General features: G+C 43.8%; 1 protein-coding gene across 1 annotated transcript in view; it reads left to right on the top strand.

Annotated features, from left to right (window-relative positions):
• The first annotated feature begins 819 nt into the window (after positions 1-819).
• Positions 820-20,461, top strand: part of LOC126382873 (dipeptidyl aminopeptidase-like protein 6) — a 145,880-nt gene continuing 126,238 nt past the window's right edge. Inside the window, exons 1-2 of the mRNA XM_050032993.1 lie at positions 820-863; positions 1,129-1,204. Coding sequence (XP_049888950.1) covers positions 1,148-1,204 — 57 coding nt within the window. The 5' untranslated portion in view covers positions 820-863; positions 1,129-1,147. The remainder of the gene's footprint in view (positions 864-1,128; positions 1,205-20,461) is intronic.

A 20,461-nucleotide genomic window follows, 5' to 3' on the forward strand; every position in this document is an offset into this window, starting at 1 on the left:
CAGCCCAGGATCATTAGTATTTGCAGAGTGCGCCGCCACTTAGCTCCCTGTGGTTTCACTAAATTCACACTTTACGCTCAGTAATGAACTCTTTTGCATCCCTTGCTCATTAGACCTATGGAAAAATATTAACCGCTGTGGGACCACAGGGTGACACAGTTTCGCCTTTGATCACCACCCACCGCTAAAAGCCTCTAATTGCTGGCTCTGTCTGACCTGAATCAGCCGCCGAGGGCAAAGGACGCGCAGAGTTCCGCTGTTGTCCAGCTCATAACGGGATCAGAGAAACAAACCATTCAGCAGAGTCAGATGTTTGAACCTCTTCAGATAAGCAGAAGCTATAGATACTGCTTTTTCCCCCGCGCCCCACAAAAGCGCTCTTAACTTGTCACAAACCATCCTCAATATGTTCTGACATACCAGATGGGGCGTGAACATTTCAAAAAGGTACAGATGAAGCGGCCAACACAGACTCCTATTCAACTAAGTGGATTCAAACTGCACAGTTGAACGTTGGACACTTTGAGGATTGCAGCGGCGCCTCACTCCTGAGACGCATATGCAATGTGCTGATAAAGCGGAGGCTCCACTTCTCCTTTTCTCCTTTCCTTTGTAACGGCATATTCTAACTCAGAGCGCCAGAACTGGCCGTGGACCAGCTCATTTTAAGCAACACCTCTGCAAAAGAAACTCCACTTGCTGACTGGAAATCGTAGTGACTTGGAAACTTTCTGCTGATCATCGGTCTCACCGGCTGTGCGCGCAGGCAGAAAGCGCACACGGCACAACCCGTATACAGTGAGGCTGCGCCTATAGCGCTTTGATTTACCATTGGACAACACTTTAAAACATCATTACTACAGGTGGGTGGCGTTTAATCTCGCTCGGTGCTGGAATAGCTGGAGCTCAGCCGCATGTAATTATCAGTGAGCGACTGTCGCCATATGAGGCTGTTTCAACTCGCAGGTTCCAAGAAGGAGAGAAAACAGATATTCTCGTGGTTATTGGCTCTGTGGGTGCGTGCGTACGTGCACGTGGGCGAGAAAGGGTGTGTGTATGTGTGTGTGACAGAGAGGGAGAGAGAGAGAACAAAGTTGAATGCTTCAGGTGAATATTCTTGCATTGCAGACTATTGCTATATGGGACCATGAACTCATCAGCAGGTGCTGGAAACTACCGCAGGGGATCCACCAAAGGAGAGAAGGTAATTTATATTTTAAGCCTCCTTCTTTCCACTTCTTGCTTACATCCAGCTGGCGTTTCTTTTCTATCCATCAGGCTTAAAAATCCACCGTCGCCAATTGGCACAGCGTCGTTTAAGTACTTTTGAAGGCGCACTGGTGCGCAAGGAGACGATGTTGTTATGTCTTCAGCTGTAGACTCACCCTCAGCAGCGCGATCAGAGTCGTGGATGTTGAGGCGTTGCTGTCTCCTGCGTCTTTTATCTTGATTTTAAACTTTGTCAGATCAGATTAAGTTTCCTTAAATTATTTACTGAAATGCAGGATCATTTACATCAAGCTTCTTTTTGGAGACAACAAATCCATCTGCTGGTATCAAGGCAGAAATAATCCATTAAATGTCTTCTCAGTGGGAGTTTTCAATTTGCCTTTAGAAGTCTAGACCTGATAGACCAAATCATTTGATAAGACTTGTTTGCAAAGTTCGTGGCCCAAATGGAGTGTGTGTCCACAGCTTCTCCATGTGAAGCCAAGCTAATTAGATTGTCCTGATAAGAGTCTGGTTATTTCCTTTTCCCTTACAGCCTATACTTAATGTGTTTCACCAACTTTTACTACATCTGCCAGATTGTGTCTCACCTACTTAGGTTAGCTGACTTCATTTCTCTTTTCTTCCAGTACTCTCACAAACAAAACATCACAAATCAGCCCATGGAGGGAGGGATAACATATTTCTTTCAGTAATGCCCCAGCAATAGCACTCCCTCAATGCCATTTCCGAGCAGCACTCACATAAAAGATCCAGAGTTAACTTGAATTACACAGGGGGGTGCATTGATTGTGGTTTGAATGAGGGACAAAAATATGTTGAGGCATGAATCAGTTGCCCTGCATGTGTTACTCTGAGTTTTGGATTGTGACAAATCTGTGTGCCTCTAGGGGGCATGTCATCCCCAAAAATGTTTCCAGATCACAGGCTGTAGTAGGCTATTTTTATGTGTTTCTGTAAGCTGTAGTGACACATGCAGAGTTTTTTAAGTTTTATTTTAAAGATTTCTTGCTTGTCACTGATGTATTTTTTTTCCTACATATTTAAAAAACCTTCAGAACAAGAAAATAGGATGAGGGAAGCTAAGAGTTTTGCACTAGACTTAGATCTCTGCATGTTTTGCTTGATATGTTTCATGTAGTCTTGTCAGATGTGGATGTGTGGCTGCCTTCTGTGGCGATTCCCTCATTTGTCAGTGCTACTGTAGCAGACCAGACTCTGACTGGCTCTTGATGTCATCCAACGTCTTCCTTTCAACCGAAGCTGGAGTTAGTTTGCCCTCTGCTGGAGGCACAAAGTCACACACTGACTCTAGATCAAGCCTCCTTGCCAAGTTTTCTTCCAATTCATTGGCACGGTCATAGATTTTTCTCTTATTATTTAGGCTTTACAAGCCTCCAGTCAAGTTCCTTTCAAACTAATTTCCACCACTTGCAATGAGAAGCTCTACCTCTGTGCATTTCAGTTTTTTTGCTGACACCACTTACTGTACAGCTCAATGCTATGAAAGCCCCCAAAGTCCTGAAGAGTAAAGTTTCTGTGACCAAAGTTTGACTCTTTAAGGACTCCCGGGCACAGCCTATTAAATTTTACCATAATCTGCTGTCAATTTGCATAGAGAAGAAATCATTAAGTCTGGCTGTGGATATCCGAGCTGCCCACCACTCTCAGAGGATAGAGCAAATTTGGAGAAAAATGCAGACATGATTTCCCTAAAACTCATTACGCCTGATTTGGTTATTATGATCCTGCACTAAGAATGAGAGAGCTCTGTATTAGAGCGACTTACTAGCTGTATCTACATGGATACATTCATAAGCATTATTTTCTTTTTGCATTTGGCCTCCTTTCACCCCTTGTTTATCTCTCGTGAATGTATTTAGTGCTTGGGGTATAGGAATAAGTCACAGCCGGGAATAAAGCCACTGCTCTTCACAGACGAGTGTTAAAATCACAGGTCATCAGTCACTGCAGCTTGGTGTTTCAAGCTTTTCATACCCATTTGTAATCACATCTTTTCAGCGAGAACATTTCGAGCCTTCCTTTGGGAGTTAATAGGAAGGGTTGGTCATTTCTAAGGAGAAAGAAGTCTAGTCAGTGTTGTCAAATCATAACAAAAGTTATCACAGGACACGTTTCATGTGGAGCAGGTCCAGACCATACTCTTGAATGAATTTCAAACAAGAGCGAGCACCCATTATTTTTCTCTGTTGTGCGATAGTGGCAAAGAAAAACTTTCTTTTAAAAGGCAGAAACCTCCAGAACAGCTTGAGACTCTCTGGTGAGAGAGAGAAAATAGACAGAGAGAGGAGAGAGGACAGAGGTGCACAGCAACAACAATAATAGCATTAACAACTGTTATAAGAATAGAGATATGACTAATAGTATTTATAGCAGTGGATATAATAGAGCACTATCAGTAGCAGTAATAATAGCAGTAATGATAATGGAAGTCTGACTAATGATGAAAACAGTTGCAGTGGATATGATAGACTAATATTAATAGTTGCAATAATAGCAGTGATAATAGCAGTAATGAAAGTGGAAATATGTCTAATCATCATGACAGTTGCCGTGACTGTCAAGCAGGATCACAGCAGCAGGTGCAGCCACGATCCAAGAAACCTTCGAGGTGAGAAAGCACCCCGCAGGTTTCGCAGAAGGAGCCAAGTTAGAAACCTGCATTAGTGGGACATGAATTCACACAGATGGAGGGAGAGAGGAGGAGAGAGGAGCTCAGTGTGTCAAGGGAACCCCCCCGGCTGTTGAGGCCTAAATAGCAGGTTTACTAGGGGCTGGTGCAAGAAGAGTCTGAGCCAGCCCTGACTATGAGCTTTATCAAAGAGAAAATCTTAAATCTACTCTTAGATGGCAAGACAGTGTCTGCTTCCTGGACCTAAAACTGGAATATGGTTCCACAGGAGAGGAGCTTGGTAACCAAGGTTCTGGCTCCCATTCTACTTTTGTCAGCCCGTATTCTCGGAGCACAGTGTTCTAGTGGGATAATAAGGTACTATGAGCTCTCTAAGCTATGCTGATGATGCCTGAGTATTAAGAGCTTTGTTCTTGAGGACATGGATGTAGTTTTTGTTGGGAGCAGGGCCGTTGCAACCAGACAGGCAAACTAGGCAATTGCCTAGGGCCCCGAGCTGGAAGGGGGCCCCCAGAGACGGCTGACATTGGTCCATATCAATGACAATATGATGGAACCCCTATAGACACTGCAACAACGACAACACGTTGGAATCCCCCCTAATGGGGCCCCCTACTAGCTGCTGCTTGCGAGTGGCTACGTAGGGTGACCAGACGTCTCGCATTGTGCGGGACTGCACAGCATTTCTGTCTCTTTTCACGTGTCACGCAAATTGAGACCATGTCCCGCATGATTGATTGCCATCCGCGCTAGCATTGTTGGAGTATCGTAGTACTACGGTACCTCTGCTGTGGGATAAGTTCAAAGTCCAATCGCAAGTGGGTGAGTCTCCATGTGCTGTCCAATAACGGCGTGCGCTGTCCACCTGGCACTCAATATGCTGCTGCAGTGGTTTGTATCCAGTGACATTTCAGGTATTCAGGGCTGTTTCAAGACACTCTGGGGGCTGTGGGTTGAACGGGGGTCACAGACGCCTTATTCCTGTCAAATACGGCGCAAGATAACGGCTTACCGGTGACGGAGAAGTCCGGCTCCAGGTCCAATAATTTCGTCTTTGTTGATTTCATGACTGCCCAGAAATACCTGAACAGCCGAGCCGTGGCGGCACACAGGTACAGAGGTGTCAGAGGAGAAACGAGCCGTTCACATTACTCTTTGTGGCAGGTAACGGCTCACAAACCTCACCGCACTTCAGGGACTGTTCTTTACTTATGAAGGGACTGTTCTTTACTTATGAAGGGACTGTTCTTTACTTGTCAACTTATGAAGGGACTGTTCTTTACTTGTCAGGGGAGGAGGGTGGCTGGTTGATTTTTATTTTATTATTTTATTTTGATCCCCCCTATGTTAATCACTTATTGATGCTGTTTTTGAAGTATGAATAAGTCAATAAGTAATTTATTCCATTGAAATATCATTCATCATTCATCATATCAAGGTGCCCCTTGCCTGGGGCCCCCAGAGTGTCTTGAAACAGCCCTGGTTGGGAGATACATTATGCAGAGCACAATTAACCCTTCGCTAAGTCCCGCCGCTGGACACAGACTGGCCAACCATAACATAGCATCGGGCCGTCTCAGACCAGGGTCCGAAAACGACACAGCTGTGCTCCATTGACTCCAATGCAGGCGTTTCAGATTTCCTTCATTTTCAGGCTGGTTTTGTGGATTTGGAGCTAAATGTTGTGCCTGGGGCACGTCGTGTATTAATGATACTCGTTACCTGGAGAGGTTGGAAAAAGATATACGTTTCTTCCCTGTTTCAAAACCAAAATCAAACCCTGAAACGTGTAGGGTTAGCTAGCTAGCTACTGAAGATATAGCCTACTGAATGTATACACATGCTGCTTTTGATTTTTAATGATTATAACAGTGAAACAAAGACCGACCCTGCTGAAACTTTGCTGATATTGAACCAGCTGTGTGTCAACGCAGTGTGCGCAGATGAACGGAGCTTAGCTTCCCCCAGAGATCCCTGCCAGTCCAGCGGTGGAAGTCCAGGTGCGGGCATCAGCACGGGGGTGAAGCCAGACACCGTTCATCTGCACACACTGTGATGCCACACAGCTGGTTCAATATCAGCAAAGTTTCCCTTTATATTCATTGTCTTGTGTGGCGATCAGCGTGATGTGGTGGTTCACTTTTACACATCTGTAGCCTATAGTTTGGCTTTAGCTTTGTCTTTTTAACCTGTTGTTGCTGCTGAGTCAGTTTGAGTTTGAGTCCTGGATATATCCTCCAAACGCAGACTGTAGACCCCTATTAGCACACTTCTTTCAAGCAACCCACAAAAGGAGCATGCTCAGACTTGCTATCCCGCATGCTCTAAATGGAGAAAACCAAATTCTGATTCAGTGTCCCTCCATTTAAACACAACAGGCTGAGAAAATCAGTTATAAATCAGTCTCTGCTTAACCAAAATCAGTGTGCTGCTAATTAAGATCTGAATCTGAGGATAGGCAAGGCAGCTTTATTTGTGTGGCACATTTCACACACAAGGGCAATTCAAAGTGCTTTACAGAGCAATAAAATGAAGAGGTGCAAAGATAAAAAGATTATTTAAAATTATGTTTGGGGTGCTTTTTATGTGTATGTGCTGTTTGTGTAATCATATGTCTAATTTGTGTTTGTCTGAGGACGTAAAATTAATTTCAGGACAATAAAGCCACATCATATCGTATCGTATCACATTGCATCGGATCCTAATATATCGTATCATTTTTCTGGTCGTTTACAGTATACCCACCTATCAGCCAAGAAGCCACTGGAATATATCGGATGGCATGCCCACGTCCTCCTCAGTAACCTATCCATCTACATAGTAGTACACCCATTTCATCGGCTACCACAACACCACTGGGTGTTTATTACAGTTCTCCACAATTGCACTGCATTAAGCTTTTTGCAGTGTTTGTTGTCAGCGGCTGTTGCTGCCTCTGTGGTGAGGTGTTTTGATGTTTTCTGTGGAGATTAAATTCATGACTGCTTTTATAATGAAATGTCACCCAAGAGGATTCAAAAAATCCCAACATCCAAAAGCGCTCTGCAGAAACCGGGCTGTTACATGGTCTTGCATATTTGCTGTTTCTAGTATCTTGTGGTGTTTGAGGACACGGCACATTATGTTTTAATGCCACTGACTTCCGTCAACAACCTTTTATTCATCATTTTGCATCTTACGTCAACAACTTTAAATGCATTTCATTTAAATCAGATGGAAAGGTTACTCAGCGTGATTTAATCATATTCAGACACGGCCCAGATTGAATCGTTGGCATCCATTTGTGCCTCCTACACCATGGAGCAGAAAAACCATTTTAAATTTTGCCTCACAGTGTCTTGTCTCATCTGCTGTGCTGGCTGCCTCTGGTGTTGTCTGACGTTTTTGAGGCCAGTACCTTTCTCCTGAGTCTAGACTTCCATCATTTGCATTTGCTGAGAGAGACTGAGAGGCAGGCAGTCAGCTGACAGCGCTCTCTGTTTCCAAGATACAAACGTTATTGTTCCACTCTGGGCAAAAGGTCGCAGTAACTGTCTCTAATGCTCAGACACACAGTTAAAAATGTTTGTGTAAGTCTGTCTGTGGGGTCATGTTGCATGTTGTTATTCAAGTATATTTTTCGGGGAACATGATCATAACTTTAATCTGTTTGATCAGGTTTGAGAGCAACTGTATCAGAGCTGTTTGAAAGCGTGTGTCAAGGATTTACTGGCACTCTGAGCTGAATGTTAAGGTTCCCTGGAGGAGAATCGTACAGACAAACTTGCACTGAAACGATTTGTATGCAGCAGGAATATGTACGGATGAAATGCCTTTCAAACACATTCTGTATTCATCTAGTATCACCCTCTGTATTTCTGCATTGAACCATTGCACTTTGAATCGCCTGCTTAAAATGTTTGTATTGCTGCCCACAGCCACTATTAGCCAGTACAAAATGACTTTCATTCTCCTGGTGTGTACATACACACACATGGTACGCGCCCATCTCGATACCATCTGTTTATTTTACCCAATGACCGCGTTGAGAGTGATAATGCGGTGGCGAACAATAGCACATTGTTCAATGAAATGAAATCTGGAGATGGAGAAACAACCGGGGGACGGCCGGCAGCAAGGGAGAACACCATTCAACAGCAGTCATTTGTCATCACTAACTGCTGTGCCGTGGGTTTGGCTTCTCTGGGGAAGGTTTGCTGTAGATGAGAACCATGTTTATGAAAGCTTCCTAGATTTTTCCAGCTCCTGGCCACCCGCGAACACCGCAAGCTCTTCATCCTGGTCACAGTCTTGCTCTTGCATTGCTCCCCGGGGTGCAGGGTTCATCTGTAGCTGTCACCTGAAACAGATGACCTGATAGAGCTCCGTCTGTGGTAGGAGCCTCTTGCATGTCGCTGATAAAGACACATCATAGCCTGATATGCACATATTCCTGGACTCATTCCTATTCTGACAAACAGCATTGTGTTCTCTATTCATATCTTTGCACCACTGCCCTTCCCTGTGCTCAAAGAGAAGCTGGTCTGAGAAGCATACCAAGTACAGCGGTGTGAATCTTTGGGATCCACAGGGAGGAGCGCTGGTGGTGGATGCTCGGGGCCTCTGAGTCGATTAGCCATGGATAGGTGCTGCGGTCTGGCTGAAGGTCAAGATCAGAGCTTGGCTAAGGACATAAAGGTTTGACGGCATCATGGGGCACAAAGTTTTGAAGTGAGCTTAGATTATACTTTCATTTTGCACATTAGCACACAGAGAGAAACACTAACACACATTCACGCAGTCACATAAACCCTTTGAATGTCCCTCTGGGTTTTAACCTTCGTCCTATAAGGTTGTCAAGCCTAATCTTTGCAGCAGTGTTAAAAACATTGCAGCTCACAGGAAAAAACAGCAAGCAGAATACGTTATTAGGGATGATTTGTTTCTTTCAAGCGCTGTTTGGTATTTACCAGACTTATTTATTGATCGGTTTATGATTTATCCATTTAATTCAGTGGCTGTAGACATCAGTTAGGTAAACACAGTTAGACAAGCCAAAAACCTAAACTGATGATTTCATTATCCCCGTGGTATCTGGTTATAAATCCAGCTTCCTCTCTGGATCTAGAGAGCCGTGCATGCTTCAAAGCAGTCATGTCCAAAGTCTGGCCCGGGAACCAGTTGTGGCCCTCAGACTGATTTTAAACAGCCCTTGGCTTGTCTTTCAAAATATAATTTATGATTAACACAATGTTGATTAATCAAGCAGGATCACTTTGAATTTTTTTTCATTCACATCACAATTGCAGGAGAGTCGCACAGTTTGTAGACATGCACCTAGTAGGAACCACGAAGATTAAACTAATGTTTTCATCAATTTGGTCTCACTCTGAAGTCGTCAAAATCCGGCACTTGGGCAGTGACTTGCAGCGTCAGAGTTGATGAAAAAGCAGTCCTTTAATGTCGGCATGATACGTGGCCAGTTGTTGTTATAGTTTAACGGAGCTCAGTGGCGTCAGGGGGGAACGCGGCGGGAAAAGAATGTAAGTTAAGGCAGTGGAAGTCTGAGTAGGGTGGGTTGGAGGGGTGTTGGATGGGTTCAGCAAAACCCAACCGTGTGCTTTTGTTGTTGGAGAAAAAAACGTTAACTTACATTGTTGTACTGATGTAGTGCGTTTATTTTGAGAGACTGTATGTAAATGGCAAATTTCCTGTGAAAACAGAAGTGTATTTTGAAAGAAGACAATGCATGTAACAGGCAGAACTTGACAGGGCGTCCTAGAACGTCAACAACCAACGCACCCAGGGTACCTTTCACCTCTAATCTATATGTGGAAGTTCCATGACCAAACGTCGATATGTGACAAGGTGGGAGTGAGAATCTGTTGTTTTCATAGACAGATGGTAAACTAGCAAATTACTGTACCTGACACCAGATACGTCCTTCTAGGTAGCAGACATGAACACAGCAATGAAGCGTAAAATCATAAGCGAGGGCCGCTGATGTCAGGAGCAGTGGAAAGTTGAATACTTTTTCACTATTAGAGGAAACGGTTGCATTTGTGTCATTTGTATGGCAATTTGATTGATGAGATGAGTTGAAAAAGGCAACTATACTTGCAATGCGCTGTTCTGCAATGTTCTAAAAACCTGCCGGTTCACAGCTTGAAATATGAAGGAGGATAGTGATAGTGAGATACTGGCCACAGTTGCATTTGTAGTAGCGATGAAATGGCAAAAAACAGAAACAAAACCAGCATCAGACGGACTGTATTCATAATAAATACGCCACAGTAATGTAAGTAAACAGCGCTAATAATCAGCCAGTGAGAATGTGTGTGTGTGTGAGAGGGGGCATAAGCACATACAAGGAGCAGCAGCAGTGACCCACCTTCCAACATCGGCACACCGTGAGGGCTGAAACAGAGGGCTCGGCAGGGACTGAGCACCTGCCACAGCAAGTGAACACACTGTCTGCGTTCATTTTGATTTGACCAGCTGACTTCACTACAAGCCGACTTGCTGTAGAAACAGGTGCCGTGCTTTACATTCTAAAACCAGCCACCAGTGATTTGACCAGCTGAGCTGCAGGTGACACCATCAGCCGGCTTGAGTCAAGCTCAGTCGAGCCAGTTCACACCGCTGCAACTTTTCTTTGCAACAGTCTAAAACGGTCTTGTTGTAAATCTTTGGTTTGAACTGGGCTTAACTGAACTATGGTAAACTTTCCTCCATCTTACCAGCGCCCAGATCTCCTTGCTTATCTCCACATCTAGGGCTGCTGTTCAAACTACAGATTGTTCTTCCTCATCAGGGACACAAAGAGTATAGCTAGAAACAGCCGCCCCTCATTCTCTCTTTCTCTCCCAAACTCAGACTCCAAAAATAGACAGTGCTGATCAAATATGAACCAAGACTCTGTTACTGTGTCGTCTTATTCTCGTCTACAATTATTTCAGAAACATATAGCTTTAATATGAGATGATTTGTTCCTAGCTGGCTGCTATATTGTTTCCTATGTCAAAACGTAAGAGCTCGTAATACATCACCCAACAGCAGGAGTATTTTTTGTTCCAGTGCAGCACAGTGCATCATGGTAGTTGTAGGTTTTCTACCTCTTGAGCAAAATCCCACAGCCCCCTTTTTCTCTGTTTTCTCTGGTCATTTAGCACCAATTTCAAAACTATTCGCATCTTTCCAGCAGTGAAATACTTCCTTAAACATTTCCCTTGAGCATGCTGTTAAGTGTGATTTAATAACAGCTAAATGCACACTGTTATTGGGATTTATAAGTTCTGATGTAAACTAATATGTCTTCAATTTCTCAGTGCCACGGATAGATTACACAGATTTTATTAATGATTTTGTTTTGACATCCGCTCTTGAAATGCTTTAATGGCAGCTCACATTATGCAAAATCAGCAGGAGGTGACAGACGGAGGAAATCAGTAAATGAGCGTAAGTAAACAAGTGAAAAAAAAAAAGTAGCTGTACGTTGTTAATCTTCTGTCAGTGTGATAAAACACCACATCACCTTTGTGCTTTACAGCAATAACGCCGCTGACCTTTTACACTAATTGCAATTACAGTGACTTACTGTGAGCCGGCGATGTTCATAATCATAGGAGTGTATGTCACGGCTGTAAATGTGACAAAAATGAATACGGAAGATGACCAATCAGGGGCTTGTTTAAAGGACCCCGGGGAAATGTCATGGCACAAAATCAGCCTGTTAGCAGCAACGGCTATAACTACAACCACCATGTCTTGTATTAACTCAAAGGACTTTATTATTCCCGGTGCAGTCATCGGAGCAATTATTCTCTCATATGAAACCCCATCTCCTGTGGTGTGCTGGCAAAGATGAACTTTAGCTCGTCTTTATCCTTGTCTTGTATAGCTTTACATGCTGCCTTTACAAATATGACAAAATGTTAAGCGTGCAGCTGTTCCCTTTTGTTTTTATGCTTTTGATTTCATCTTTTATTGTCTCATGCTCTGTGGCTATACTGCTTACCTTTAACAAAGTGCAGCTCTTTATCAGCTGCTGCTGTCATCTGGGGTTAGTTGTGTAAATCAAACATGTAAAATATAAGCCGTAGCCCTGCAGTCATTAGTGATAAACTGCTGCAGCTGCAGGGGGAAGAGTCTCGCTTTAAGCAAGTCCATGAGTCACGGTCAAAAAGAAATCGGCTGACTTTGAATATAAGTATTTATGAAGCACCGTGAAACCTTTAAACCAGTTCCCACCACAGGGTATAAAACACACCGCTGTCTATGAAATAAGAACATCAGCGTCCCAGCTTTATTTTATTCACTTCTCCAATGAATAATTGGCAAGGTCATATTAAAATAGTGCACATCTTGCTCATGAATGTGAAATTAGATACCAGCCTCCGTAGCCGCAGAGTGTGAAAACTTGAGGCACTGTTCTGCAGTGCGATGGCACCTTAATGACCCCTGCACCGTCTGCAAAGTTCACGTAGCCTCAGCATTTTGATTTCACACACGAGCAAAACGCCGGACAGCCGCATCAATACGAGCCATGATTCAGCCCCCGAGTCCATATCTGAGCGGGGACCGACTGTGTGTAGCCTTGTGATTCACCGCTCTTGAATGAGTTATGAATGCTTTGCTGTGTGTGCCGTCTGCGCTGGTCTTCTCGAGGTACGGTGCCTCTTGCCTGCAGCTTTTGTCATATTCACTTGAGCAGATTAGATTAAGAAAAGAGGGATTTTCATTGAGAAATGTGACTACTCCTAGTTTCACAAATGCCATTTCATTCCCTTCTTTGCCATGGCTCCATACTGTGGTTTGGGTAAATAAACATGGTTACGCACACTCAGCCTTGGGACTCAATACACAAGGCACACAAATGCTACATAAATAAAGCAGCAGTGTGGCTCGTGCCAGGCTTCTGTCCTGTTAGCATGGCTTGATGGGTGTGTGTGGGGGGATGTACTTTATGATGTGGAAGACAGGCAGCATAAATATTACTTGCACTTAATCATAACCAAGCTGCAAAGAGGACTGAATTGATCCATTTCTTGGTAATATGAACACACACACTCAGATTGGAAAAACACACACACTTGAGGGGAAAAATGCCTTGCAGGCAGTATTGGTGCTGATATGATGCAAAACTGTTTGTGTTTGTTGTTTTCAGTTTACGTGTGTGTCTTATTTACTTATTGGACTCTCCACCTTCGCTGGGAAAAGTCTTGTTGGGAGAGTTTCAGTGTGTGTGAGGGAGGGAAAGACGAGCAAGTGAGGGAGTGAGCCAAGGAGTGAGGGAGGAAGGACGGGGAGAGATAAGTAGAGCTTGGAGCAGCCTGAGCGGAGTAGATGCGCCCCCTCCCCTCCTATCCCACCCCCTCGCCCCCCTGTGGAGGCGATGCCAGTGTCTGTGTGATTGATTCACCCTGCGAGGAGAGAGGGAGGCGTTTTGGTCGGGCTCCTGGACCCCCGGGTCATCCTCTCCCTTAGCTGGAGGGGAGGGGAGGGGAGGCGAGGGAGAGGAGGTTAGGGGGGGAGAACTTCTCAGACACCTCCAGCAGCCTCAACTTCACAGCACAAAGGTGCGAGCACAGCGAGGGGGGAAAAGCAAGTGGCACTTTTCACCATGTCTGTCCTCATAGCCACCCAGCTGAAGATCGACACCAGCACTCCTTCCAGAAGGGTAAGTGGGCCCTTTTAGCATGCACGGCACGCTGTGGGGGAATGTCTGTGTTTATGGGTGAGTCTCCTGCTCCTGACAGAAAAGGCTGCTGGCTGATTTTGATAACAACTGGACAGGCAGGACGGGGGTGGCTGGTCCCAACGTCCCCTCTGAGGATCCTGATGGACAAACGCTTCCCATTTAATTTTCTTTCAAGTGCTGACTCCTAATGAATGCTTGCTTACATATGCTGTGGAGAATTCTTAGCGCCTCATTGTTATTCTTTGTGATGTGTTGCCATCTAATGACTTCGGTGGGAGCTGGCCAACAGTTGGATTGAAGTACGTATGCGTTGTTGTATGAGATATCCGGATGTTTTTTTTAAATGATTGGCTCGCTTTCCTGGTTGGCATGTTCTGAATTTAAATTTTTTGTTTCTCTTTGTTTATGTGGAAATCATTCAGATGGCTGTGAGATCAGCTAATTGCTCAGCTTTGACTAAATGCAGACTTTATGCTGCTCTCGTTCTTGCATGCAAATGGGCTGCAAGGGAGATTGATGAAGAGTGGAAGTTTAGGATAACTTTTGTTGTTTTTAAGCAATTAAAATGATGCGAGAACAGACGCAATCTGATGGTGATTATTAGTCTTTTGTCAGTAATAGATAAAATGATGGTTTGTATCTCTGGCTCCAAATGTATTCCCAGCAGAGACACACTCAAGTATACTCCAATTACAAATACTCTGACTTTGCGCAGTGGTTGAGATGCACAAATGTATGTGGAGCCATAAGGAATATTACATTATATTTGTAGCACCCAAAAAATGATGCAACCAATATCTGTGTGAGAAAAGAGCGTGAGAAGCAGGGTGGTTTAGGTTATGTCTCACACTTCCCATGTGATAAGCTCCCTCATTTCATTCACCCCGACCCTTCTTTTCAGCCCTTGTTTTGCTACACACACTATCTATCTACCCGCAAACACACATGTGAAAATAAATTCTTAGTGACACGCTCTCTTGTTCGGTGTCTCCGCTCCCCAGCTCCCCGCTTCTCCTCCTCATCATCTGCTGCTGTCACAATCCACGACTGTAGTCTGCTGCTCCCCTCAAACGTAGCCACAGTCTATTCTACCACATCAGCCAGCATTAAACTCCATTTCCTCTGTGACTTATCTGCTGCCATTTCAATTTGGGCTCAGTACATAGCTTCCCTTCATCCGTAATATACTGGAAGATTCAGCACTCATTCTCCGTAGAAGATAATAATATGGCAGTTCCAACAGGCGACATGCTCGGCTGGTTTCAGTGCCGGAAAGTAGTTAACAAAGTTGAATTTTACACGCTGCATGGTGAAAAACGAGTTTAGAAATGACCACTTACCAGAATATTTACCATAATGTGAATTTATAGAGGGGTTTTTATAAAAACGATGCGTGAATTGTAATCTGCATGGGACTCTGTGTGGGTTTACGCCGGTTGTCGTTCAATATTATCAAGTAAATTTGACCCGACCTGAATTCTGCGGCTGCCTCGGTAATTTGTGGTGTCTTCTGCTTCCGTGCAGCGGGCCACAATTGTAATAAAGTGTCCTGACTTGCAGCACACGGTAATTGAATCCACCGTCGTTACATGGGGCCTGAAATGAGCCAAGTGTTGTAATGCAGTGTTGGTGTAATTCAGCGATAAGCAATGTATTCCTCTGCACGCTCTTATTGACTTTAGCCTTCAGTGAGGCGTAATTAAATTTTGATAAACACTGACAGAAGAAGATGTTTCTACCTTGGAAGTGATGGGTATTAGCCTATTTCTAGACATATTCAGTATAACGTTGTGATCCTGATGGGACCCTGAGTTAAGCCATTATTCATAGTTCTATCTATCTATCTATCTATCTATCTATCTATCTATCTATCTAAAGCAGGGTTTTCAGTGTCTGACCTTGTGACCCCTCTCCGACAAAATTATGTGAACAATTTCAACAATATATTGATAGTGAAACAAAAAAAAGTTAACACTGTCACTCCTATTATTATTCCTTGTCTTGATACTAATTGGGGATAATATTTGTCTAAGTTTTGGGACTGCATTTCCCATAATTTTGGGTCTCTGGGAACAGGAAGTAGGCTATGAAGCCGCAATGGAATCAGTAAGCCGTGGGGAATAGCCACAACTTTAGCCCCATTTGTTTTAGCCTGTATTTTATTTACATCTGGGCAAAATTGCGCCCTTAAAAGTATGCCGAATTAATCATTAGCACTTCCTCTTTGCAGCAAACCCATGGATATACAGTCAGCTGTCACTGAAAAACTTTGAAACTGAGGAAAACTTAAAAACGTGATAAATCTCAAGGAGCTTCTGGAGTTTCAAGCAGCGTCTTTTTCTGTGATTTTTAAGCGGATTTTTAGACGTTTATTCAGTGATGAACATTGGAGATAGCGATATCCCCGGAAAGGGTAAGTAGCACTGAGTTTAAAAATATGTGTGTCATGTGTGTGTGTTTAGATATGACTGTGTTGGGGCTCGGAGAAAAGAGGAAGAATTTTGACGCGGAATCAGGCGCCAACTTCCGGCGAGTTTTTAAAGTAACTTTACCAGAGCGCTGTGTGTGACAGCCGCTGGTGCTGCTGCTGTGGACCGTGTTAGTAGTAATTGGGCCTAATTACAATAACTAACTCCCAGTTGTTTTTATGACACCTGAATACACCTGTCCCTTTCTCCTCACACACTATCTCTGTCTTACACCTTTCCCCTCCCATTCCCTAGTTTGATAACCTCATAATGATTTATGATGTGTGGCTAATTCCTGCTTGAAGACTGGCTCTGATAATTGGACAAACTGAATGCATTCAACTCTGTTTAAGTGAATTCATGGTGATTTTTTATGTAGTGTGAGGGTGAACTATTTACAGCCCAGTAATGGACTGTCTTTGAGGCAGCTTTAATGTAAGATGTGTCCAGCAGACAGCAGAGCAGAGGCATGTAATCTGACACAGGCAGCAGGATGATAAAAAACTAAAGCATGTTGCTGCAGCTCAACATCAAGGGAAATCATCATTACCAAAACGGAAGATGGTGCAAAAATGATGTGATTATGGGTGGCTGTAAATAAATCCATTTTGTCACATGCATGTAGAGAGGTGCAGTAATTTCCTTCTTCAGCTGAGTGATGTTCAGAGGAAATTAGATATTACTGCACTCCCACCAGACATTGATTGATTGATCTGTTTGCTCTTCCATCCAATTAATTTGTGAGTCATCATGTTGTAGCAGAGTGCAGCATGCTGATGGAAAGTGGTTAGCTTGTGGTGGGATTTTAGTTAATGCAAACACATTAATGTGTGCATCATGAGTGCATTAGATGATATATATTATGAATCATGTATGACATTGAACCTCGAGCTATTCACCCCGCTTAACTCTATTTACATATTTATGAATAAGAAAATACTATAAATGGGCTTCAGCATGCTTCAGGCAATTTTCTTAAGGTGTGACAGCAGCTCTTCAAGGTGCAGTGTGTCGGATGTGGAGGGATATATTGGCAGAAATTGATTATAAAATATTAGGTATGTTTTTTTTGTTTATAATCATCTGAAAACAAGGACTGTTTCGTTTTTGTTGTCTTAGAATGAGCTGTTAATGTCTGCATAGGGAGCTGGTCCTTGTCTACTGAGATTCCCATCTTGCAATGCCATGTAGCCCAGAGCAGACACAAACACTGGCTCTAGATAGGGGCACTCACATTTTCATGTTGGACACCGCAGTCAGCAGCTCCTCCGGGACGAGCAGCATCTGAAAAACACAGTAATTTATAACGTGAAACTGCTTTATCTGTGTTTCTATCAGTTTAAATCACTGGGTCTGTTTGTTTTGAAGAAGAGGAAACATCTGTGGATAATTTGGCTCCTGGTAAAAACCTCCTGAACATCTGGATCTTAACTTATCAGAGAATAAAGGTGAGCACACATGAGCAGGTGCTGAGCTAACGGCCTGTCTCGGGTGAGCCATGCTGCGTTGGAGAAACACTGATTTGTGACATGAAACTGCTTTATTCAGTGGTTTTACTGGTTTTAATCACGTGGTCTGTTGTTTTTTGGAGAGGAAGAGACCTCTGCAGATAATTCAGCTCCTGAACAGTGACTACTGAAGGAATTTTAACCGGGAGAAGTTTCAGCTGGGTGCAAATTTGTAATCCTCACTGCTAGACATCACTAAATCCCCTGTAAATTTTATACAGTGTTCCTTTAAAGCTAAAACAGAAAAGCATGAAACATTAAAAAGCCTTGTGGGTTGCATGTATATACTTTTTGCTATTTATTTTCTCCACTGGACGACAGTTTGCTCACCATTTGTGTCTCTCCGACTTGGTTCCAGTTCAGTCTTTCTTGCTATCAAAACTAAAGTGACTATCTTTTATGCAGTGGAGGGATTTTACCTGCAGGCTACCTCAGAGTGTTCCTGCACCCTGTGGAGCATGTGAGCACCAGTATTTTGGCTTCATTTTAACAGTGAATAGAAAGCAAATGACTTCCTTCCAGCCCATATATAAAAAGATAACACCTGTACATTTTCAGTTAAATGATGTGGTAACTTTTGTGTATAAATCCCTCACTGGAATCAAAAGTAAATTCACCCAGGGGAGTATATTGAGCCTCATAAAGCCATCACTTACGGCATCATAAAGTGCACAGAGGTGCATTTTGGATTCGGATTAAAATGCATCTGTTATGAGCTTGAAATATAATTAAAATGTCCCATATCGCACCTGAAGTAACTTTTAGCACGCACAGGCTCCAAAAGCACCATTAGCTACCCGCAGAGGTATTAGGTATGCTGCAGCTATCATCATCATTATAGCTGTTATTACATGCCTCTCCACATTTTTGCCTCTAATAACGCAGAGCTTGACTGCAGCAGTGATGTTTACGAGAGCTGTGGGGAAGGCGTAGCTCCAGTCAGCTGCTGTATCTGCGAGGAGGCGATAGGGGAGTCAAGCCGAGCCCGTTGCTCCCGGCACGGTCCTGAGGGGAACGTTAAAGCAGCCAGGCAGTTCACAATAGCTCCCCGACAAGGTGAGGGAGATTGGAAGACATCTATCAGACAGGCTCGGAAGGATGTCAAGTGACTTGGACCTATTTCCCCAAGGGGTGTGCAGACCCAGGAAAGGCATTTATGAACTAGAGAAACAAATGATGACAGCGACCAAGCAGGCGAGCCACCGTGTAAGAGGAGGCTGCTGGAAGCCCAGATGTTCAGCCCACTACATAAATCTCTGCCGCAATTAAAAAGCATGCAAAAGCATCAAGCAAATTTATGATTCAGTTCATTTGAATCACACTCAGAGTGCAAGGAAAATGGATTCAAAGTGAAGCGAAAGGGAGGGATAGGGACTAACTTTAATTAGATAAAGGCAGTAATGTCCCGGGCTTGTTTTTGAATGAATGTCCAAACCTTTTGAAATCAATACTCTGTATTCCAGATACATATCCTATTAAAGAGGTTACATTCATAATTCAAGCCATGAATCAGTGAGCCTCCAGCAGTTCTTTCAGAGCTGGAGATGACTCACCATTTGTCAAAAAAGAATTAATTGAAACTCTTTGTTCAAAGTCGAATATAGAATATTTTCCTCTGTTGTAGTCAGTCCACCTTGAGTCGCAGACGATTACAAAATTAGCTTGATTTTACTTAATGGAAGATGCAAAACAGTGGCATTCAACAGAGGGGCTGTTTGGAGTTTTAGTGCTGCTTTGAAGTTGTACCCGTGTGAAGATGACCTATTTCCCAGAAATACAGCTCAGCCCCGGTGGAGTGATAGTTTGAGCTGTCACAGTGAGAGGCTGAGGGGTGTTCGCCTGTGGCATTCACGACAGGGATGGCAGAGATTTTAACACTTTGACTCGAGAGCCTTTCCCTCCCCTCCGCCACATATAAGCCAATATTCTGCATTTACCAGAAAGCTGCATTGCTTTGGCCTCTGTGAGCATTTCAAGCATGAAATAGTGCATGAGCTGAATAACACTTGTGGATGTGGACTGACTGAAAATATAAGATAGGAGGAGGGAAAGTGCATACATTAGAGGGGAGACATTTTCATGGTTTGAATTATTACTGTAAGGGATTTATAAGACTTAAAGATGCTGCAGGGGGAAATAAATTATTTGCTTTTTATTTGGTTATGCTGTTGCAGGACTTCCAGGCTGCATGTAACTGGGTATTTTAGGAAAATTGGAAAAATGTACAGGTTTATTGATCTCGACTTAAGCTGAACAAGATGAGCTCAGTTTGTAAGAGGTGGATTTTATAGGAAAACATGAGCAAAACCAGGAACAGTAGTTGCTTTACACCTGAAGTAGAGGTGTGTGTGGTCAGCCTGCCCTAATTCAGTGCGCCACAGAGAGGCACTCGAGCTCCGTCCTGGGACCAAAGCCAATCATGTGGGAGAACATTTTATGAACCCATTCATGATATCACAAATGAGCGCGACTTGTCAATCAGAGCTTTTAAATCAAGGTTAATTCAGGTGAAAGTCGCGCAGTGCCGGCGCATGTTTGTGCGTAAAAACAGCACCCGGAGAAGTGCGGCGACAGCAGCGCTATACAGTACACGCTGCTCTCTCGGTGCTGGTCACTTCTCATGCAGAGCGCGTCTGCGGAGAGTACCGCCGGGGCTCTCTGCGTCCTTCACACTCCTCACGCGTGAGGACGGTCCGCCAAAACAGAGCCCAAAGTGTCGAAACATTATCTTGTGCTGCTTTATTTTGTGGACAATCACCCGGAGTCTGGTGGGGATCGAGTATCTGATCGGAAACTCAGCGCATCCGCCTGCTATCTCGCTGTAAGGAGGCATCAGGAAACTGAAGAGGGGAGCCAACGTGTTGTGAATACAGATGAGCGCAACTATTGACACCTTCAGCCCACCAGTCTGCCGTGCGCCTGG

The sequence above is a fragment of the Epinephelus moara genome, chromosome 21 (genome assembly GCF_006386435.1).
Source record: "Epinephelus moara isolate mb chromosome 21, YSFRI_EMoa_1.0, whole genome shotgun sequence".
NCBI lineage: Eukaryota > Metazoa > Chordata > Actinopteri > Perciformes > Serranidae > Epinephelus > Epinephelus moara.